This window comes from Simochromis diagramma, unplaced genomic scaffold (assembly GCF_900408965.1).
Source record: "Simochromis diagramma unplaced genomic scaffold, fSimDia1.1 OVJJ01000603.1, whole genome shotgun sequence".
In the NCBI taxonomy this organism is placed as follows: Eukaryota; Metazoa; Chordata; class Actinopteri; order Cichliformes; family Cichlidae; genus Simochromis; species Simochromis diagramma.
In genome coordinates, this window is record NW_024387414.1 from 12,827,832 (window position 1) to 12,850,184 (window position 22,353).

Below are 22,353 nucleotides of genomic sequence, written 5' to 3' on the forward strand. Positions count from 1 at the left end.
ACTGTGGAGAAGAGGAAACTATAGAAGTATCAGGTGGAGAGAAGTCAGCTGACCCCAAACCTCAGTAATATGAAAATGAAACTAGATCTTATTGATTTACTTGAAAAGGTATCGTGAAAGTTATGCCTTATTCCGGTTTTTAAAAGAGGGTTTGGGAGGATTTGAGGGGGGCGGTGTGAGTGACGTTCCGTCCACACTCCATACCAGTTGGTGGCGGTAATGCACAATTCAGCTGTTTGCCAACCGCCCATAAAATTTAGAACTAAAAGAAGAAAAGAAGAAGTCTTCCGTTGGATGTGAACGTTTTGTCTGTTTTTGTATGTGGTGTGTGTTTTGTTTTGTCTTTTTTTTACGCTTTTGCTGAATTCTGCCTCTAAAGAATTGGAATGAAGCGCCACCTGACAAGCTAAACCCGGAGATTAATAACCCATCACTCCCTATGAATATGGCGGCAAAAGAAAACGTAAACAGTCGCCAATTTGATACTGAATCCGTGGTGAACCGCTGGGTAGTGGATTATTATTTGTTTTTGGCGCTAGAGTTATTTAAAAAGGAACAATATGAGGATTTCTGTGCCATCACAGATGTACTCGACAGTAAGTAACAATCAGTTTAGCGTGTTTTGACTAGCCTACGTATCTCTGGGATTACCAGAACTATTTTTTGCAAGCTTGTTATCCTTGAAAAGTGAAGAAGTGCTCTATATATGTCAAAGTGTCACGGTTCGTGTGCTGGACTAATTGTGATGTAGGTTCGTGGTTGCATGTCCCACTGGTTTATGTCATTTATGTGACATTTTTTATCAATCTTGTTTTTATTGTAGATACTTATATTATTTTTGCTACTGCCTACTACTTGTTTCATCAAAAAAAATAAATATGCATTTTTTTAGCCTTTTGATTGTTTTCTTACAGGTGTCTTGGTTCGTCCTTATGGGCCCATTGATTTCATGCCACAAAAGATTCAAGTGTGGCGGTTTCTTTGCCGGATAAATGAAGGTGACAAACCTGGTGAGATCAACATTGACCATTTATTATCACACATCTGTCAGTCTGATTCGTGGTAGTGCTTCTTTTGCATTGTGAATAAACACTAAAATGAACCTGTTTTTTTTCTCCCAGCTGCAGACACGTCTTCTCAGTCGGTATGTCCTCTGGAATCAGCCCTAATGTTGCTGGAAAGTATGAGCCAGGAGTTCAGTATCCCACAACAGGATTTCAAGAACGTATGCACTTCAATTAAAGAAATGGTAAGCATGTTCCTTATTGTTTTTTTTAAATCACCTATTCAATTTATGCACATGATTCGTTTTTGCATTCCCTTTCACAAAAACATACAGACACACTATTTTGTTTAATCAGAGACTGTAAATGAAATTATTATGCTGCTAACTTGATGGTGTAAATGCATGGGCGAGTGTGTGTACACATCTTTTTTTTTTTTTTTTTTTTTTTTGTGCCAAAGGATGAATACATGAACTTACTAAGCCTGAGCTAAATTCATTTTTTTACATTATTAATCAGGTTTCCCAAAATGTTGATTCTGTTCATCTGGATGTAGCATTTTCAGTGGGAGAAACATTTCATCACTCATCCAAGTACCTCACAGCCCATTGTTCATTCAGTGGGCTGGTTTCAGCTATTGTGCAAATGTACTGTTTATAAGGTTGGGGAAACCTGCAGTAGTTGAGACTGTCGAAGTCACGTGGATGAGTGACGAAACGTTTCTCCCATTGAAAACACTACGTCCAGGTGAACAGAATCAACCTTTTGGAATTTACTTACCTGGATCATTGAGCATGCATCAAGACATTAATCAGGTTTTTTCAACAAGTTATTTGTTTCTGTCTTTAGATTATAATGCTTTCTATTAAGAATGGAAAATTTGAGAAAGCAGGAAAGGTGCTGAACAAGCACTTTACCAAGGAGATGGATGGCAGGGTGAGTTCACTAATTAAAACATATTTTTCCTTAAGCAATATTCTTTGATTGTTTTATCTTGGTAACTCTATTCACATTGATTGCCATTTTGACATTATTTACAGTGTTAAAATTAGTAGTTATAAAAATGCTGTGTAAAAGCAATAAGAGTAGGGGTACTTGGTTAAATCATGCTTGCGGAAGATGGGGGGAGGGCTTTTTAGCTTTAACTGTAAACACCAAAAGATTATTATACTAAATTATTGATGGTGATTCATGAAGTTTTTTAGGTGTTCATGTAGTGTCTTATATTAATGAAATATTTGTGTTCTGTGTAGAGAATGCTGTTCATGGGTCTCATCAGCAAGAAAAATAAAAAGCATGAAGTAATTGAGCAAATCAACTTTGCACGGTTCAAGATGGAGATGCTGGCTTTTTGTGAAAGGCTCTGCCCATCAAGCGTTCCCTTTCTCCAAAAGGTATGAATGCTATACTTAAGATAAAGGCTTTGTAGTTTGTTTGGGATTTTTTTGGTTTCTTTTTTGGTTGTTTGTTTCTACTTTGTGATCAGTAGGAAATGTTTGCCTGTGACTTCTGTTTATTCTGTTGAAAAACAATTAACAAAACATTGTGGATTTGTCTGTAACATAAAAGTCTTTACACTTACACTATATAAAAGTGTATATTTTTGTGTAATTCTATCAGGCTGCAAATCAGCTTATTCGGGAAAAGAATAAGGAACAAGACAGCAGTGCAGCTAGAGCTGATGAGCAAGTCCAACCGGTCCCCTCTTCAAGTCCACAAGTAAACATGGTCCAGTCTGTACCATGGTAAGATATCTGTCCCTCTCAGGTGATCTGATCAAATCTGATCTAATCTGATCAGATTAGGTTTTATTAGATCCTAATAAGTACAGTTACGCTTATCTGTGCTGAGTATTCGCACATTGTGCTCTCTTATAGTCTTAAGCTGCCCGGAGCCCTCACACAAATGCCCAGAGAAAAATCACTCCCCATCTGGACTGGGAATTGCAAACATCCATCACAGATGACTGTTTTAAATTTATTACAAATGAGAAATGTGGTCTTAGTTTCTTCATTATTCAGTAATAGTGAAAGCTATTTCAATTCTGAAATTCAGTACTACTTCCGTTAATATATTGCACACTCTGTATCTACCCCTTGTCAATGCTGGGCAGCATAATATCAGTTGAGAACGGTTGCAGCTTGAAAATCCAATTTAGATTTCCATTTTTTTTTTTAATTCATTGTTGTTTTTTATGATATTTTCAGGAGTACTAGATTCAGCAAACCATAAAAGGTTTAGAGGCAATTAGGTCCCCTTAACTTTAAAAATACACAAAATAAATCAATATAATCCCAAATTTTTTTCAATAATCATTTGCTCTCTGGTGGCCACTTGAGTACAGTGAATGCAACAAAAAACCAGTTTGAAATGATGTGAGCCTTGTAACAGAGCATGTTATACTGCTGGAGGTGGCTGTCAGTGTACATTTGGGCCATAAAGAGATGGACAGGACCAGCAGCAGTACTCAGGAAGCCTGTGGCATTTAAACAGTGTTCAGCTGGTACTACGGGGCACAAAGTGTGCCAGCAAAACATATTCCCCCACACCATTACACTAGCATCGCATGTGTTATGCATTCAGACATGCTCTTCTCCATACATTGGTTGTACTGAGTGGTTACTGTTTACCCCCTGTTGGCTCAAAGCAATCCGCCCATTTTCCTCTGAACTTTATCAGGTTGTCTTGACCATGTCTACATGCCTAAAGTTTCTGTGCTATCATGTGACTGGCTGACTAGATGTTATCGTTAACAAGCTGGTGAACAGGTGTACCGATTAAATTAGCAAGTGAGTGTGAAAAGTTAAATATGTGGCGAGACATCCCTTTTCAGCCCCTTTTCCTTGTCTGCATCTTAATTTCCAGCAAGCATTCAACTATCCAGAGGACCAGGCTAGAAGCAGCCTACAAAGCCTTGGCTACAGGATTAAATGAGAGAATGTTTTCTCAGCTGGAGGAAGAAGTGGAGACAGAGGACCAGGAAAGCGAGCATATGTGTCTGCAACTCTCACCTGATCCTAAAATGGACACCAATTTGGACTTGGAGCAGGAAGTGTTATTTCAGAGAGACTCAGGCAGCCCCATGGAAGCTTCACCGGCAGACCAACCACCACAAGCAGATGCTGTTCCACAAACTCAGGAAAGTTCGCTCTCAAAGACAACTTCTGTGCCATGGAACGGACAGCTTTACACTCTGTCTCAGCTGGTGATGGAACCAGATAGTCAGGCAAGTTCACAGTGCTCAAAGGTTTCAGAGGAACTAGAGACCGAGGCCAGAGTAGAAGAGGCACCACAGACACTGGCTCTGTCAAATAAAAGAGACTCACAGTGTCCAGTTACTGACCAAGAAGTTTCCATACCAGCACCAAAACGCCACAGAAGGACCAACAGAATTAACAGGAGGTACTTATATTTGTTTTTTTCTTTTCCAGGAAAATGATTTGTAGGCACTATTTTCTTACAAGGTTGTAAGGTTTTGCATTTCAGCTTACTTTTAGTATTTGTTTAATCAGTGTATGGCATTAAACCTTTTTTTTTGCTTTTGTTTACAGAGTTTCAACTAGTTTTGCTGAGTTGTCAGCAGAGAGTGAGGAGGACTCTCCTCATTCTGTGGCCAGCACGGCAGTTGGTGTGAAACGTCATAACCAGTCCAGTAGTTCACCCACCAGGTAAAATATTAGAACTCTTAACAATAACCAGAAAGACTTCACCGTCGTTAGAGCAAAGGATGCATTTATGTATTGTCAGTTTGTTTGTAATTATTGACTGTATCTCCTTGTTTTAAGCTAGCTCAATATTAATGCTAATAAAAGTTACTCAGGTCAACTTACACTTAACAATAAACTAGTTAAAGCAGCTATTGTACTCGGTTGCCCACGGTGACTCAGACAACTGTCCACACAATGAATGAATAGTTATTCCTGTTTTAGTTCTTTGAAGTCTGACTGAAGGGTGTGTGCGTAGTTGATGTTCTGTAATGTTTTCACAGACATGTCCAGACAGTCACAAATCATTGGCAGGCATATGGATGTCAGCACAGAGCCTCATGAAATTTATGTAACTCAGAACCGACAGCGTGTAGTAAAACACATGACACATGAAGCTCAGAACTCTAAACTATCCTCACTCTCTTATGTTTCCCCCTCCTCTCTAATGTGAGGGTTCAGTGCAAGTGAACAGGACTCACTTTCAAAGAGAATTCAAATTACACTTTTGTGTATTTGATGATGTCGTTTAGTTAATAGTAATTGTTTTTTTCATTAAAATTACTCTTTGTTTTATTACTTTGGTGCTTAAAAACACATATATTAAACACTACAGATAAACAGTATAGTATCTTTCAGATCTCCAGTCAAAGCAAATGTTACATTTTGAAGATAATAGTCTAACAGTCTAACTCTTGTCTAACAGAAACATCAACAAGTCAAAACAGTCGTCATCAGACAGTGAAGGAGAACCACAGAAGCTCTCAGAGTCTTCAGTGAAGGTCTCTCCCAGTCTGCTCCCTCTGCACCCTGTTCCTCAGACAAGCTCCACTCCTCACAAGGATTCTGCTCAACTCAGCAACAACTCCTATTCAAAGAAGTGAGTAGAGATAACACCAGTAGTTTTGGCTATGAATAGATAGACGTCATATGTTCAAGTGTTCATCTTGAGTGTAAGATAAGTGATTTACTTTGATTTTTTTTTTTTTATTGGCCACAAAGATAACAGCAGTGAAATTACAGATGGGGAACACTGTAACTTGTTAAATACTTTATCAAGCATGGCAAGTCCATATGTACAGCTTCACTTTATACAGGCTTGACATGTCTTATAGCTAAAGATCTACTTTGGAGAACATTAACAATAACTTATTTTTCTGATGTTTGCTGTGCTGCACATTAACTGAAAACATTGAAAAACGGTTATAGATTTTTAGATTTCAAAATGAATTACTCTTACCTATGATGTATATGACACCAAAGCAATCGTCTTAATATACATTGTAGCTTAAGAGGCTGGATGGAATCATTTCAAACTATGGAGCAGAAAAGTGTGAATTAATGGAGAGAAAGAAAAAAAAATTCCAACAGAAGAGACGTGCAAAAGACTAAGATTAGCTCAGAAAAAGAAAAACACATGAAAGAACTAGCTTCATCAGAGACCCATTTAAGATTACTGAAGACAACAAAGAAATCCCTGGAAGAACACCTTGGAAAATGCACTCTGACCCTGCAAAGTCAAGGGTCAGAGTCCATCATCAAAGGAAAGCTCTCCAACCAAAGGTTCTCAATTGACAACAAACAAAAAGCAATGATATCTGAGAAATCCATCAGAAGATGCTATGATGCAAATCTCAGACCGTGAACAGATCGAGCAACTCAAGCAGGATGCTTGTAGGGACCTCGAGAAATTTGATCACTCTATGCTCAAAGCTTTGGGCCTTCCAGTTTGGCTTGCTGCCTCATGTACATTTTCTCAAAAGTGACTTATAAATGTATTTATAAACTTAAAGTTGGTTAACAGCTTTGTGGCATCATTGACTCTCATTTGTACTCTTCCCAGATCTAATCATACTCGTTGAAAGTCTAGCCAGCCTCTACAAAAAACTATTGCATCAAAAATAAGTTTGTCTTTGTTTCCTCATTTTTCTTCTATTGTATTGCTTCGTATTCTTAAATCTCTGTATCTACATCATGGTTTAAGACCTGATCCTTTTTGCAATGATAGTGTATCCCCCACATATTTTGTTTTTTTATGAAGAAGTTATTTATTGAAACATTTATATACAGGGAGTGCAGAATTATTAGGCAAATGAGTATTTTGTCCACATCATCCTCTTCATGCATGTTGTCTTACTCCAAGCTGTATAGGCTCGAAAGCCTACTACCAATTAAGCATATTAGGTGATGTGCATCTCTGTAATGAGAAGGGGTGTGGTCTAATGACATCAACACCCTATATCAGGTGTGCATAATTATTAGGCAACTTCCTTTCCTTTGGCAAAATGGGTCAAAAGAAGGACTTGACAGGCTCAGAAAAGTCAAAAATAGTGAGATATCTTGCAGAGGGATGCAGCAGTCTCAAAATTGCAAAGCTTCTGAAGCGTGATCATCGAACAATCAAGTGTTTCATTCAAAATAGTCAACAGGGTCGCAAGAAGCGTGTGGAAAAACCAAGGCGCAAAATAACTGCCCATGAACTGAGAAAAGTCAAGCGTGCAGCTGCCAAGATGCCACTTGCCACCAGTTTGGCCATATTTCAGAGCTGCAACATCACTGGAGTGCCCAAAAGCACAAGGTGTGCAATACTCAGAGACATGGCCAAGGTAAGAAAGGCTGAAAGACGACCACCACTGAACAAGACACACAAGCTGAAACGTCAAGACTGGGCCAAGAAATATCTCAAGACTGATTTTTCTAAGGTTTTATGGACTGATGAAATGAGAGTGAGTCTTGATGGGCCAGATGGATGGGCCCGTGGCTGGATTGGTAAAGGGCAGAGAGCTCCAGTCCGACTCAGACGCCAGCAAGGTGGAGGTGGAGTACTGGTTTGGGCTGTTATCATCAAAGATGAGCTTGTGGGGCCTTTTCGGGTTGAGGATGGAGTCAAGCTCAACTCCCAGTCCTACTGCCAGTTTCTGGAAGACACCTTCAAGCAGTGGTACAGGAAGAAGTCTGCATCCTTCAAGAAAAACATGATTTTCATGCAGGACAATGCTCCATCACACGCGTCCAAGTACTCCACAGCGTGGCTGGCAAGAAAGGGTATAAAAGAAGAAAAACTAATGACATGGCCACCTTGTTCACCTGATCTGGACCCCATTGAGAACCTGTGGCCCATCATCAAATGTGAGATTTACAAGGAGGGAAAACAGTACACCTCTCTGAACAGTGTCTGGGAGGCTGTGGTTGCTGCTGCACGCAATGTTGATGGTGAACAGATCAAAACACTGACAGAATCCATGGATGGCAGGCTTTTGAGTGTCCTTGCAAAGAAAGGTGGCTATATTGGTCGCTGATTTGTTTTTGTTTTGTTTTTGAATGTCAGAAATGTATATTTGTGAATGTGGAGATGTTATATTGGTGTCACTGGTAAAAATAAATAATTGAAATGGGTATATATTTGTTTTTTGTTAAGTTGTCTAATAATTATGCACAGTAATAGTCACCTGCACACACAGATATCCCCCTAAAATAGCTAAAACTAAAAACTACTTCCAAAAACATTCAGCTTTGATATTAATGAATTTTTTTGGGTTAATTGAGAACATGGTTGTTGTTCAATAACAAAATTATTCCTCAAAAATACAACTTGCCTAATAATTTTGCACTCCCTATACAGTGCTTTTAAGCTCATGACATTATTGGTAGCCAATGAAGAAACACAGACACTGCTCACAGTGTACAAGTTTAAACCAGATAACAGCTTAAGGCATTAGTATTGATTTAGCATTTTGCAGTTAAAAGTTTCTCTCTACTTGTACACATGGTGCTGTTCCTTTTTATAAAACCTGGCTGTTTAACTTCAGAAATAAAGAGTAAAACATCATTTTAATCACCAATCACTCAAAACAGGTTGTTCCTTTTACAGAATATCCTTGACTTTTTTTCTCATCTTGCAGAAAGTCTAAAAAGTCAATACGGTTATCGTCAGACAGCGAGGAAGACCCGAAGGAGCCTGTGACCTGCAAGAAAACTCCAGTACAAAAGCCTCATAAGCAGCTGTCCAGTGATCCTGTGGACAATCAAGTGTAACTACAGAATCTTGTATTTTATACCGGTGCTCTAGACGACTAATTAATCATATGATATTTGACCAGTTTTATTTACTTTGACAGGAATCAAGATGATACGGATGACATTCATATTACAGACTCTTCAGTGGAGAGCTCGCCAAGTCAGTCCCCTTCTCACCCCATCCCACAAACGAGCTCTACTCCTCACAAGGACTCTGCTCAAAAGAACGTCCATTCCCATTTAGAATGGTTAGTAAACACCAATAAGTCTGAGAAAGTAACAAGAGGACTGTAATATGTTAGAATGTAACATTTTGAATGCTTTATCCTTTTGATTGGTGCACATTTTGATTTGGTTTGAAGGTGTGAAGTTCCAGTCAATGATTTAGGGTGCCATGTCATCTGCTAGCACAGGTGGCAATTGGTCTGCTGTGTTCTATTAAGCACAAAGTACACAAAGCAGGCTCTTACCAGGACATTTTAGACCAGTCTGTGCTTCCATCTGGAGATGCTGGTTTCCTTTTCCAGCAAGACTTAGCACCTGTCTACCCACAAGCTGAAAACTGTTGTCAAAGCAACCTGAGCTTTGATAACATTTCAGCAGTTACTCAAACTAATTGCCTCCATGCCACACCACACTGATGCAGCAACTCATAGCAAAGGAATCCTAACCAAGTGTTTGATTTCTAAATAAAAACCCAGTATGAAATTAGTATACTGGATATTTCTGTTTTTAACAATCTGAAATCATGGATTTCTGATTTTTGAGCTACGGGTCATAGTCACTTTTTTATGGTTAGAAATATTTAACATTACTCTATAAATATAGAATAAAGTTGACTATTTTTGAATTGTAAATGTCTCATATTGTTTTTTATATGCACTAGTCATTAGCTGAGGATATTTAATATGTGATTACGTGCAAACACACACGAGTGTTCCTCCCAGCATATCTGATTAATAGCCCCTAATTATTTTTATCTTTTGTAGTTGTGCTTAATCATTTTGCCGAACAAAAACACATTCTGGCTCTTATTCACAGGAACCAACGGTACCATAATGCAAAGGAGACCAAGGAGGTATGGAGCGACGAAGAATTGTATTTTACCTCCAAAAAGAGAAGTAAGTAATAGTTCATTGAATATTCAACTTGAATTCATGGAGTTTAGATGATGGGGTTCAAATAATTTTGTGTATTTATTTTTTTTCTTCCCACAAAGGCTCAGACATGAGCACCATTTCAAATTCAGGCCAAAGGAAAAGAGTAAGTATAGCAAAACATGCTGCAAAGCGAACTGGTCACATTACTTTACTGTTGATATTTGTACTTAAATGCCTTTGTCACATAAATGTGTGGAATAGTCCATAGGGAGGACTTCTTGTTCAATATCACACAGTAATTTGCTGCTTTGCCTTTTGTTGCTATCATACAAATTGAAGTTCCTGTATCAAAACCATTGCATGTTCAGTCACTTGCACTGGTATTACAACTTGATCTAAAATGCTGTCATTTTTAGACTTCCCACAGTGGCAAATGGCTAACCGACATGTTTTTACTGTGTTGCAGAAATGGACAGAGAGTGAGACGCAGAAGTTAAAAGACGGGGTCAAAAAATTTGGGGAGGGCAACTGGAGCAAGATAAAGGCATATTACAAATTCAAAGATCGAACAAATGTCAACCTGAAGGACAGGTGGAGAACAATGAAAAAATCAAATATCGTCTGACTCACCAAAGCCCATTTCATTTTATCCCATCTCCATTTATTTGTTTTGGTTTCCTTAACAAGTTACTGAACATTATAAAAGCCACTTTAAAATGTTGTAAATGTTGAATGTTTGTGGGTCAAAGATTGTTTCTTTTTGAGGAAGGGATAACAGAAATTGCAGTAGTAGTGACTGTTGTAGCATCTCTGCAGCCCTAAATAACAAACCCACTTGTTGAATTGATACAGAGATGGGAATAGCTTTAAAAGTCAGTATGTTACTCAGTCTTATGATCTCGGAAAAGCAGAACAGACCTTTAATTAAAGATATGAAAGCTGCAAAATATCCATATAGCTAAGATCTACAGGTAATTTTTTCCTCCCACACAAACTATTTGTAAAAAAAGATTTAAATAATACAGAGATGTGGATTTATTTCAAGATTCAAGTTACAAAAAGCATACACACAAAAACAAAACCCTTCTTATTTAATACAACAGGGAGGGGACAAACCAGGAAATTCTGCAAATGGCAGAAGTGAGTCAATAGACAGATTGTTTGTTTTAGCCTCTGGACTGTAGGGAAGTGTTCCAGGTATAACAGCTGCTCGTGAAGTAGGAACTTTGATCAGATCATGTCACTATAAAATGTTTAGCAGCTAAACGTTGAACCTTTGACTTTGAGTGAGTGTTACTGTTAAAAATAAACAGTTTGACAGTCCACTTGTTTCTGCATCTTTATGTTAATGTTTCCTCATTTCTTATGAACTCGCCGACATCAGCCTGGTGGAACACAACGATAGACATGGGGTCCACTCGCCGACACTCCTGCGTAGACTTGGCCGCCACACCAAAACCCTGAAGATTAAGACAAACAGCCAGCCTATAAGTGCCTTTTGTCATATAACCTTGAGTTAATCAGGTATTAACCTCTTTTTAGTACATGAGTGGATCTATCCAATACCCTATTGTGAATACACGGCACTGAGGAAAACAAAACATCTGCATAATATGTGCTTTGTTTTCCAGCATGAGTGTTACCAGCAGGAATATGTATCTTTGTTGTACTGTGAATACTGCCCATAACAGTGTGACAAGAAGAGCAACCTTTAAAGGACTTACCAGAGGCACATCTGCCATGGAGTAAACCACAACTCCCTGATACTGCATCGTGTTCTCAGTAATTCTGCCAAGACCAGATTTTAGCACGTGGTTCCCATACAGGAAAGACTGCTCTGTTCCAGGTTTCACCCACACCTTAAACTGAATACATGATAGTTTCAAGTTATTCATACATGAATGAATGAGTCCAATATGACAGCACAGATGAAAGGCTTGAACAATTAAGAGAAAGCCTAGAATTTCTAAGCACACATAGAGCTACTTCTCCCTTGTTCTCATAATATTTACAAACAACTTAATACAGGTTCTCGCAATTTAGGGTCTTCAAAAAGCAAAAAATACATTCAGTTAAAGTATCCATGTAGCTAAGATGTGAATCTGTATGCACAGATACGAATCTTCTCACCTATGAACTTCAATTTGTTGAAAAAAGATCTATTTTTTTATAGTGCATGTTAAGCCTAATGCAATGAGATGGAAAAAATAACAGCCTGTTTATAAGTATAAACAAACTTTTGTACAGCACAATTTCTCATGCGATAAATCTGTAATAGCACACAGAATTGCACATGAGCCTGAAAATCATGTCCAGTGTTTCCCAGCAATGAACAATGATTTTATTTCTGATTGAATATTTTGATTCTCCATCTGTATAGTAAACAGCTGTTTATGCATGTGAAAAACAATTTCTACCCGTCATGTGTCACTGATCCTAAAAACTGGTTATACTCACTCCACTACTTTACATTTTTGCTGTAACTCTTTCAAAAAACCCTTCTGGAGGATGATCTAGTGGCATAATTCAGAATGAGCCTCTACTATAGAGGACTTTAGTAATACCCGTATTGTTTCGTTTCCTACATCTTATTTAAGCTCCGCTTGGTATATTCGTAGGAGGGGATGACTTGGCTGTTTGTTGTTTATAGTCACCTTTGCATATGGAGCAAGGAAATCCAGGGCTGTGATGTGCAGGCGGAACTTCTTGGTCTTTGTAAACTTCCCAAAACACGTACCCACTGACATGAGTTTGTCCCGGGAAAAGTTGGTGGCCAGCTTTAAAATTTTCTCACTGTGGACAGAAAACCAAACGCCTTAATCCTTTCATGTACGGACAGGTACCCAACATGCGTGTTAATTAACCAAAATTACCTCATGTAGTAGACTCTGTCATGGTGCAGCCTGAAACAGTAAACGCCGTCTGGTCGGTCCACTAGAAGTTTTATGTTTTCACCAATGCTGTTACAAGAGAAAACACATGGATCACACACACACACATTCACAGCGTGAGCTACCGGGCTTGCTGAACGTGTTTGTATAATTTGAACCTTTACAGGCTAACACGGCGCAGAAACCGTTCACTCACTATTTAGATAACTTCTCGAACATCGTTTTGGTCTCTTCTTCTGTTAGCGGCCTCATATCTACTACTATAAATCCTTAACGTTAGCAACGGATAAACGTGTCCCCTGTGAGAAAAAAAACGTGGGTTAACGCGGAAGCAGTAATGCTTTAAAACGGAAGTTGTGTGACGTAACAGTGATCACAGTTCCTGGTTTTTTGCCTCCTTTAGCGATCAGTTTGGACGGACGTGTTTTTCTCCGGTAAACCGGTCGCCATCTGGTAAGTTTTCTCATACTAAATAATTACAATTCACAAAGAAATCTTGAAAGAGTAGTTGGCTCTAATTGCGAAAACCAGCAATTGTTTCAGCTTTTGTTTTAATTTAACAACTGAAGTCACAGCTTCCGAAAATGGGCTGCGTTAGCTCCGACAGCTAGCTGTCAGTGGAAAAAAACACAGACCCGCGGCTATCATCGAGCCCGTGAACGTTAGCTGGAAAGCTAGCTGTATTAGCATGTGGTAGAGCTAACACTCCGATTTACTAAAGCAGTTCAGTTCTAATCAACGCCGACGCCCCGGCACAGCAGCAGTACATGTGTTGAACTGCACCCAGCTGCGAGCTGTGTTCTGACTGGTCATGTAAAGCGTCTTTGCCGCAGCGGGGCGAAGTTACATAACGCTCATTTGTTTGTAAATACCGATTAAGTTCCAGTAATCCAAGATCACCGGCAGAGTTGGTAATCCTTAAAGGATGTCAGATGTGGTTAAAATCATCATTAAACACGTCTGCGCTCATTTTACGACTCTTGATAATATGATTCAGTTGCACTGAGTGTCAGCGGCGCATAGCGTCAGCTGCAGAGTCAGTGTTACAGACTGGGAAATGCACTCCGTCAGCGAGCACTTCGCTTTTGGCAGATCATTTGATCCTCCTGTCGCCAATTGTTTGACAGCCAGAAGGCCTTCTACTGTGTCTTTCTGAGGCATCGACCAAAAAAAACGATTGACATTTCGAAATATGTGGTAACACTGTTTGATTATATCACCCTGTTTTGTGTGGGGGTTTTTTTGTTTGTTTGTTTGTTTTATCGTTTTGTTCGACTTGTTTACTCGTTTCAGTGTAAAATTTCATTGTTTATAATGTTTTTATGTTTGATATTAATTATTTTGAGTATTAGTTTAGTCTTTTGTGGCTGATATTTGGACAGGAGTTGCAATACAAACACAACACTCTGTAAAGGGAGTTGGCTCACATTGAGAGAGTCATCCAAAACACAAAGCCTCCCCACCCTAGTTGTGTTGACACACTTGACTAAATTTGACAAAGACTGATGATGATTTTAAGATTATTTTATGTAATTTAAACTTAAATATGCACCCAATTTTAATTAACTATAATAGCTTTGTTGATCATATGTTTAACTGCATTTTCTTTGATCCTTGTAAACAAATTAGTAGATTAGTGATAATCCCACAAGTTGTTTTTGTTTTTTGTTTTTTACAACATTTATCCCTTTTAACTACATTTTTTTCCCTAAGATATTTGTCAGTATAGCAACATTCACCATACTGATATCTTAAAATAAAAATTGTCATCCAACACCAAATTGATGGCCACAGTGTGCTTCCAAAATCAAATTTCTTTCCTTCATTATAGAATTAAGTATATTTTGAACAAGTACAGTACAGTGAAGACAGTTTTATTTTTTATTTATTTTCCCAAATGGTGCTCCACATTTTCTGTGCTGCTGCCCTATTAGTGAAATAAGCCTCTAGACGATTTCAAGTCCACAGAGATGTTAATTAAAATGGAAAGCTTATCAAGGTGTCGGAGCTAATAACAGCTTTCTGAAAATTGAAACACTGGCTGTTCGTTTAACCTCACAGCCCAAGGTTGGATTCAGGTAGTAAGTTATTTACCACCGGAGATTAACCACAAAAGGGAAAGTAACAGTGATCGCCTGGACAGCTTGTTGAAATAGAGGCCACACTCTGGCCCCATTTCTTTTTCTTAAGACTTGTTACAAGAGAAGTTAAATTTGAATATGGTGAACTTTCTGTTTTTAACCTTCTGACGTAAATGTTTCACCATGCCTCATATGTAGTATGTGTGTCTTGACAGTAGTTTAAACGTATGATTAAAAATAACCATAGATTACCTCATCAGACGCGAGATGGTATCATACAAAAAGTGGCAAGCTTCCAAGAAAGGAATTTTTAAATATTGTTTTCAATCAAAAGTTGCTTCCTGTAAAAGTAAGTCCAGGGAACTATTAGCTATGGGGAACATGAGCAGCCGAAAGCTGCTGATACACATCAAAATATATCAGCAATTGATTGAAATGTGTTTTTTATTTTCTTTTGTTAACGTGTCAGCAGGTGTGTGGTGCTCTGAAGTGGGACAAGACTTTTCGTGCCAACAGTTTACCCCCAAGAAGCCACTGGCCTGTGTCTGTCATCAGTTTCCGGCGTGTGTTTGTGGTTCTGGTAACACGGAACAGGAAGACGGGCGTAGAGACGTCTGAGCAGAGAGAGGAAACTGCTGCGGCTTCTTCGTTGGCCTCAGAATGACTGAGTTCTGGGTTTGTTTCAGTTGCTGCATTGCAGAGCAGCCACAGCCTGTGAGTATGAAATTTGCAAGAAGAACTGATTTATTTAATTTAAGCTGCCTTGTTTTTAAAAGTTTTTAATTTGAATATAGATTAACAAAGTAGCATTCATCCAGTTAAACACATCCTGGCAAAAAACACTTTAAATATATTTGCTAAAGGTTATCTGTTGGCAGACAAGACAGTCTGACAGTCTGGTTATAATAGGGAACTGTTTGATGTCACAATAATAACCCCTGTCCTGCCGCATCAAGTCTAAGTTGTTGAGTCCTTTGGAATGATCGTGAGTAATGTATCGATTACTCATCATATGTGGTTTACTGCTCAACTAATTCAGAGTTAATGACAAAAACATGCAGACCTTTGTACATTTCCTGTTTGTATTAAACTCCCCAAGTAATTGTTCTCATGGAAGGCTTTAAAATTTAAATTAACTTCTGAGTTTAGAAAACAAAAACTTCAATCAGAAGTTTCTTGTAGCTGCTCATAAGACGGGCACAGTGATTGGGAGGGAATTTGGATCATTCCTCACTGAAAAACTATTTGTTATTATATCTGGGATATCTTGACTTAACATTGAAGCTATCTAGGTCATGCCACAGTATCTAAATTGGTTTTAGACCCAGACTACAAAACTTAGTTTTCTTCATTTAAAAAAGCAAACCAAGAAAAACCCTTCTTGTTTATTTACTTGTGTGCTGTCACATGATCTGCCATGACTTTTTGGTCAAGGACTGCTGCCCAGATATCGTTCTGTAACGTTTTGTAATGCGGTTATGAATTTATTGCTGCTTTTGTGAATGTGAGGTGTCGCGGACCTGAGCTATAAAAGCAGCTCAAGATAAGCGGGATTTATAGCCTCGCAAATGTGTCCGTCTGCATACAGTTTTCAGTCAGAGAGGGGAGACGGGTTTTCACCCACGCGAGAAACACTGCCGTGCAGTCCTCCAAGATCCTGACTGCGTCTCGCTGGAATCGGATGACGTATGCGACTGCCAAATGTTGACTGGTTGATAAGTGGGACAGAAAAGAGCAGGGAGCAGTAGCAGAGTTCCACGGGAATAGGAGATCCTGTTTAAAAACTTCAAAGATCAAAAAATAATGTATGAAAAGCACAGACAGTGACTGGAGTGACAGTTTTCATTGTTTTTAATATTCGGTTTCACTTCAGCTTTTGTGTTTTATAACTTCGTTCTTCTTCGTGTTTGGCTCATAGACCAAAAACAACATGAGCCACAGTTGTCCACAGACTGTTTGTAGCACAGAGTCAGGCCCTGGAGCGGAGTGGACAGCTAACACGCTCACTCTGCTCCACCATAAATCCCACTGTACTGTCTGCACCATGTTTTTATGGATGGTGTTTTGTGTCGGCTTGCCAGTACTCTTTTGTTTCCCTCTAAATCTTTACAGTGAAGCATTCACATAGGTTTAGTTTTTCCAGCCTGAGTGTGATTAACTCATTCACTGCCAGCCATTTTCAAATCAGGTAACTCCCCACTGCCATTGACGTCTATAGACGTCAATGGCAGTGAATGAGTTAATCAGTGTCCATCATAGAAATTCTAAACTTTTCCCTGTTGTAGGTTTAGTAACCCTGGATTGACAAAACAGATTCAGTAAAACTTCATCACTTTGGTAGTGAACTATCTGTTAACAGATAAGATAACACAAATGATCAGTTTTTACCTTTGTCTCAGTGCAGATCCACTATACTTCAAACAAAGATTTAAAAAGTAAACTGATAAGTGTTTAGTTTCTGATTCACACATGCTCTTCTCAGTTCCCAGTGATAGTAATATTTGCTTTATTGTGTGTAGTATGGTAAGTCTACTTGTGATATTAATATTTAGATTTTTGCTACTTTTCAGAAACGGCGGCGAAGGATCGATCGCTCCATGATTGGGGAGCCGACAAACTTTGTTCATACCACACATGTAGGCTCAGGGGACATGGGCCTGGGTTTGGCATCAGTAAGTTTTGGTTTTTTTGTTTGTTTTCACTGAATTTTCAAACATGTGTTTTCAGCCAGCTAACATTTATATATTTCTATAGGTCGACCTAGTTCAGGCCCAGATGAAATCTAAAGGAGGATACGCGCACACAAGTTCTGAAGGTTCGCAGTTGTAACGAGGTGAGAGATGTCCTGATATCCCTTAGTGAAACTGACATTAACCACAGATTTTTCACTACCCCAAAGCCACACAAGCACAGCTTCATCTTGTTTTCATGCAGCCAGAGCCGACTTATAAAAGGTCAAGTTTGTTTTTGAGTGAATTTTCGTTTTTTGGGAGGGGGGGTTTCCCCTAGCAAAAGCAGTATTTGTCTTGTTCCTCTGTCTTCCAGTTCTTTTAAATAATAGATTAGAAATATCAATATCATATAGGATGTGTGAAATTCTAGACTTGGGGCTCTAGCCATAAGTCAGTGATGGTGTCAAAGTTCTCGTGACTGTTTCCATCTTGTAAACCTCAAAAGTTTGCTCCACCCATGCACTGTCAAAAACAAGTGATGGCAAATCAAGCCTGCACACAACAGCAGGCTTGCCTTATGTGGCTTTGAGAGGAAATGGGAGAAATGCAATGAAGCACATATTTACACTGTACTGTGCATGGTATTGTTTTGCTGATTACCTCTCAAATTGTCTTTGTGAGCGTGACTCAGCTGTCAGAGTAATGACAGTGTAATCGTGCCAAAGTCAATTTAAAAAAAAAAATAAAATGAATAAATAAAATCTTTATTATATAAAAATGACATACTTTTTTTTTTTTTTCTCTTGACTTTACTGAATTTTTTTTTTTTTTTTTTTTTTTTTTTTTTTTTTAAATTAGCCTTACTTTAGCAAAATTATAGCTCTCTACTGTCCTAAGACATCAAGAAAGCTACATCTGCAGGGTTGCTTTTTTGGGTTTTGTTTTTAAGGGGGGGGGGGGGTGTAACCACTCCCACACAGTGTTGCCATAGGTGCTAAGACAGATCGAACCCAAAGATATCAAATACTTTCTGGGAAAAACACAGATGACTGTAAATTTGACCAAACCAACTAAGATTTTAAAACTGGGACAGACAAATGCACACAGACACAAAAGTACACCTCCAATCAGAAGCAACTCGAATCCTAACATTTGTTCCACCTTTTCCTCCAACAGCTCTTCAGTCTTGTGGAAACTACTGTTGTTCATATAAGGAAGAATTTTGAAAAAGCAGTTCTGTCCATAAAGGACACCGGACCAAAAGATGAAACTACTGCTTTACCTTGATGTTGTATATATTTTTATTTTTCCATTCCCTGTTTTGTTTTTAATGAAAGCACTGCTATCCATTTGCTGCCATACTGTTGCACTGTAAAGAGAAACTGTTTAAGAGTAGGGAAGAGGGTTTAGAAAGCTCATAATCTCAGACAGACGTATGCTTGTGTGTATGCATGAGGAAAATTTACTTCAAAGATTCTTGCTGTTGAAGCCAATTTGGATGCCTGTATTTATTATCTTGATTTGACAACGGACCTCATGGTGGCTGGGCCACGCTGGAAAATTGGAACATTGAGTTTCCTTCTTTATCCTCAGAGGTTTATCAAAGGACAGGTAGCAAGGCAAAAAAAAAAAAGCAACACGTTCATAGTTTTATTCTGAGAAATACTCATTATACTGAGTTGCTTTCAGGGTTGAAGATTGCTGTTTTTGTAATAAACTTGAAATGAGTAGAGTACACTGGACCATACATTGTACACTCACACTTGCTTAGGAGTTCAGCATTGATTTCAACTGTTTTTTTTTTTTGTTTGTTTGTTTTTTTTTATACTCATTTAGATTGAACCATATAGGATTTTAATAAACTATTAACTTCCTAATCTGCCTTCCTGAAGTCATGTTATTTGTTTTGCTAGTGCGATTTGGAAGCTTAAAGCTGAAGTAGGCACAAATCTGGAAAAGGCAACATTTTAAATGATCACCTTTCTCCTCTTTGCTCTTTGCTGTTTTGTCAATAACCTCTTTATGCTAGATTCTTGAACAAATAGGCTTGACCAAAGGTTGCCACGTGACTGCTTCTTATGTAGCTTCACTTAACGATACCTTTTGCTTCTTGGTGGCTTTTTCTGTCATCAATCCACCATCTGAAGGCACATTTGTAGGTCAGCCAATTGAGAAGACTTGATTGTCTGTCACAGTGGGCAAAATTTTTCGATTGATAGAAGAGCTTAGAGGCGGTGCAGAAGGCTAGTTTCTTGCAGAGCACATTAAAGTACAATATGCTGAATAGTTACTGTGGAGCCTTTGCCTACGTATGCCAAAAATGGTGTCTCCCCCAGCTTTAATGCTTTGTTTGAGCTTTTATTTATTTTTGCAATTTCATGTTTTTAAATGCTATGTTTTTTGTTTGTTTGGTTTTTTTGTTAATTTGTTTTTTTTGCTTGTTTTTTGTTTTTTTTTCCCAAGGTTTGTGTACCAACAGTAGACTTTAGACCTTAACTTGGAAGTAATCAGAATGTCGCAAACACTGCAGCAAAAGTGGGTTTTGTTACAGTCGGCAGTATTCTCATATCTAGTTCACTTACCTATCATCGTGGGGGGGGGTTGTTTGTTTTGTTTTTTAAGATGAAGAGAATTAATTTTGTCACAGATGATGCTGTCCTTTTTCTTAAACTAATCTGCCATGACTGTTACAGCTGATAAATGCAGCTTAATGACTTCCAGCCACATGTGACCCACCTTTGTCACAGTGTTTGAGCTTATGTTGCTTCTGTTTTGAATTATTGCTACATATAACCTTATTTTGTTTTAAAAAAAAAAAAAAAAAAAAATTACTAAAAGTATTAACACACCACCTGACCGTCTTGGACATTACTTTATTCACAGTTTGCCAGTGTTTTTAACCTTCAAGCACATAATTTTCCTATTTGGGGAAAAATAAATAAAAACAGATCTTATTGCCTGGTTATTCTAGTTGTCAGTGATCAGACTAGAATGTCTTTTTGATTTTGTTTTTTCCCTTGGAATTGTTATGTGTTGTCCAAATTTCTGAATTAGGGTCCATCTTAAGAAAAAAAATCTAAGCAGAAAGATCAAAAGTGCTGAGCAAACCAGCAGGCCTGGACCTAATAAATGTCATTGTTTGTCCTCTTTGTACATCATATTGATTGACTATTTCAGCGACAAAATGTGTTGAATGTATTAAGTCGAGCATGTAGATTGGTGTTAAATGAGTGCTATTGTCAAAATTTCTATGGTACAAAGAAAACGTCTCATTTGATGTTGGTACTTCAAATCATAGAATACATTTAATTGATGTTGTCAAATTTCTTATATCAGCCTTAAGACTTCTTGCAAGTACTTTGCCCATAACCCCGGACAGATTTAAGATTCATCAGGTTGAAACATTGTAACAAACATCTGTGTTTCTGTAGTTATTCCTATGTGCAGATGGCTCCACATACATGTACACGTTTTTGTTTTTTGTTTGTTTGTTTTCCAGCTCTGGGATAAATGCTGTAGAATGTGCAGTCATACTTGGATTGCAGTACATTATGTTACCAGCAGGCTGTGCCAGTGGACTGTTTGAATGTGACTTAACAGTTTTGTGTTTGGATTCCTGTCACAGGGCTTATTTTATGATGACACTGTTATTACATGATGTATAAAAGTGATGGATCCACGCTTTCTCAGATTCATATATTTCTGTATAATATTACAGGAAAGGTGTAGTTGGCAAAATCCCCCACCCCGCCCACCCTCAGAATCTGCCTAATGTGTAGTTCTCACTTTAAAGGGAAAATCATCTTTCCTTTATTGCATTTTCAGAATAAGCCAATAAATGTTATACGTTGATGTTTCACCAAATGTGTATTCAATCTTTTCATTTTTAAGAGGAAAGCAGTGAAAGCATCAGTGTAACAAAGACGATACATTTTTAATACAATACAAAATTTTACTGTAAAATTCTACTAGATTTATATAAAGTAAGAGTGCTCACCCCAGAATGAAATACTGCCCGTGGTGCATACTTGGATATACTTTTAGATTGTTAATACATTTGAGTGTTGAATGCTGCAAAGAGGAACCTTATTAACAAAAGTTGGGCAATTAGTGGCTGACGTTCCCCGATGCTTGCATGATACATGATACTGCTACATAGCAACTAATTTTGAGCACTCAAAGTCTCATTCACACAATTACGCACACATTTATGTAGCACTTTTGTCTATTTCTTATCGCTTTGTTTAACATTGACAGGCAGACTTGCACTGTGATGAATACATCAAGGGCATCTCAGGGTTCAATATGTTGCCCAAAGATATTTCACCGTTTAGACAAAATGAGCCAGAGATTGCTCTATTAAATGTTCTAACTGTTAAACTACCCAATTTTTAAAATATTTATACATAAATATTGAAAACAATTATCAACTTTTATATGTGATGCAGTGGTTAGCACTCATACCTCACAGCTAAAGATTCTCAGTCTAAACCTGCTGGCTGGCTGGCTGAGGCCTGCCTGTAGGGACTTTGCATGTTCTCTCTCCACCTGCATGCACCTTACACCAGCAGTCCCAAGGCATTCTTGTTGGGTTAAATGGTAATTGGTTAATTGAATGTGAGAGGTGATGATTCTGTCTCTGTGTAATCTGTCCAAAGTGTATGACACATTTGGTCCCACGATAACTAGGATAGACTCCATCCCTCTGTGATCCCGAACTGGAAAAAGGGAATTGACAAGATTAGAAATAAGCACATCAGAGGGAGACCTTGGTTTGGAGCTAAAGTTAGAAAGTCAAGGTTTATATTAGATACAACAGGCAAAGGATCTAACAAGTATGTACAAAAAAGAATCAAAGAGAAGATCCAGAGAAACAGCACAGGT

The 22,353-nt window shown here is 38.2% G+C and overlaps 3 protein-coding genes across 5 annotated transcripts; 2 read left to right on the top strand and 1 right to left on the bottom strand.

The window, feature by feature from the left end:
* Window positions 1–252: 252 nt before the first annotated feature.
* On the top strand, window positions 253–11,148 carry LOC120720832 (telomeric repeat-binding factor 2-like). 2 transcript variants are annotated; one of them, XM_040010630.1, is made up of 14 exons: window positions 253–596; window positions 915–998; window positions 1,122–1,249; window positions 1,854–1,940; window positions 2,258–2,398; window positions 2,625–2,749; window positions 3,870–4,406; window positions 4,556–4,672; window positions 5,415–5,588; window positions 8,611–8,739; window positions 8,827–8,973; window positions 9,767–9,846; window positions 9,945–9,988; window positions 10,292–11,148. In XM_040010630.1, exons 1-14 carry the CDS (start codon window positions 440–442, stop codon window positions 10,448–10,450), a joined length of 2,109 nt encoding a protein of 702 aa, XP_039866564.1. In that variant the 5' UTR covers window positions 253–439; the 3' UTR covers window positions 10,451–11,148. The 2 variants fall into 2 exon arrangements, with proteins under 2 accessions (XP_039866564.1, XP_039866563.1); XM_040010629.1 differs by having other exon boundaries at window positions 254–596; window positions 915–1,010.
* On the bottom strand, window positions 10,846–13,029 carry nip7 (NIP7 nucleolar pre-rRNA processing protein). Its single transcript, XM_040010639.1, has 5 exons — window positions 12,913–13,029; window positions 12,699–12,785; window positions 12,480–12,618; window positions 11,550–11,690; window positions 10,846–11,285 (listed from the first exon to the last, which is right to left on the bottom strand). Exons 1-5 carry the CDS (start codon window positions 12,966–12,968, stop codon window positions 11,166–11,168), a joined length of 543 nt encoding a protein of 180 aa, XP_039866573.1. The 5' UTR covers window positions 12,969–13,029; the 3' UTR covers window positions 10,846–11,165.
* A 25-nt stretch (window positions 13,030–13,054) lies between these two features.
* On the top strand, window positions 13,055–19,102 carry LOC120720837 (CDC42 small effector protein 2-A-like). 2 transcript variants are annotated; one of them, XM_040010640.1, is made up of 5 exons: window positions 13,055–13,169; window positions 15,267–15,511; window positions 17,368–17,469; window positions 17,552–17,630; window positions 18,646–19,102. In XM_040010640.1, the coding sequence occupies exons 2-4, from the start codon at window positions 15,458–15,460 to the stop codon at window positions 17,624–17,626; spliced, it is 231 nt and encodes a 76-aa protein (XP_039866574.1). In that variant the 5' UTR covers window positions 13,055–13,169; window positions 15,267–15,457; the 3' UTR covers window positions 17,627–17,630; window positions 18,646–19,102. The 2 variants fall into 2 exon arrangements, with proteins under 2 accessions (XP_039866574.1, XP_039866575.1); XM_040010641.1 differs by having other exon boundaries at window positions 13,059–13,169; window positions 15,270–15,511.
* The last annotated feature ends 3,251 nt before the right edge of the window (window positions 19,103–22,353 follow it).

Excerpts from the sequence above, each read along its gene's own strand:
- LOC120720832 (XM_040010629.1), top strand. The coding sequence starts at position 440 with ATGAATATGGCGGCAAAAGAAAACGTAAACAGTCGCCAATTTGATACT. Across the intron at positions 2,750-3,869 it reads ATGGTCCAGTCTGTACCATG|CAAGCATTCAACTATCCAGA; the intron begins GTAAGATATCTG and ends CTTAATTTCCAG. Across the intron at positions 5,589-8,610 it reads AACAACTCCTATTCAAAGAA|AAAGTCTAAAAAGTCAATAC; the intron begins GTGAGTAGAGAT and ends CTCATCTTGCAG.
- nip7 (XM_040010639.1), bottom strand. The coding sequence starts at position 12,968 with ATGAGGCCGCTAACAGAAGAAGAGACCAAAACGATGTTCGAGAAGTTA. Across the intron at positions 12,786-12,912 it reads TTCGAGAAGTTATCTAAATA|CATTGGTGAAAACATAAAAC; the intron begins GTGAGTGAACGG and ends CTCTTGTAACAG. Across the intron at positions 11,286-11,549 it reads CCATGGCAGATGTGCCTCTG|GGTTTTGGTGTGGCGGCCAA; the intron begins GTAAGTCCTTTA and ends CTTAATCTTCAG.
- LOC120720837 (XM_040010640.1), top strand. The coding sequence starts at position 15,458 with ATGACTGAGTTCTGGGTTTGTTTCAGTTGCTGCATTGCAGAGCAGCCA. Across the intron at positions 15,512-17,367 it reads TTGCAGAGCAGCCACAGCCT|AAACGGCGGCGAAGGATCGA; the intron begins GTGAGTATGAAA and ends GCTACTTTTCAG. Across the intron at positions 17,470-17,551 it reads TGGGCCTGGGTTTGGCATCA|GTCGACCTAGTTCAGGCCCA; the intron begins GTAAGTTTTGGT and ends ATATTTCTATAG.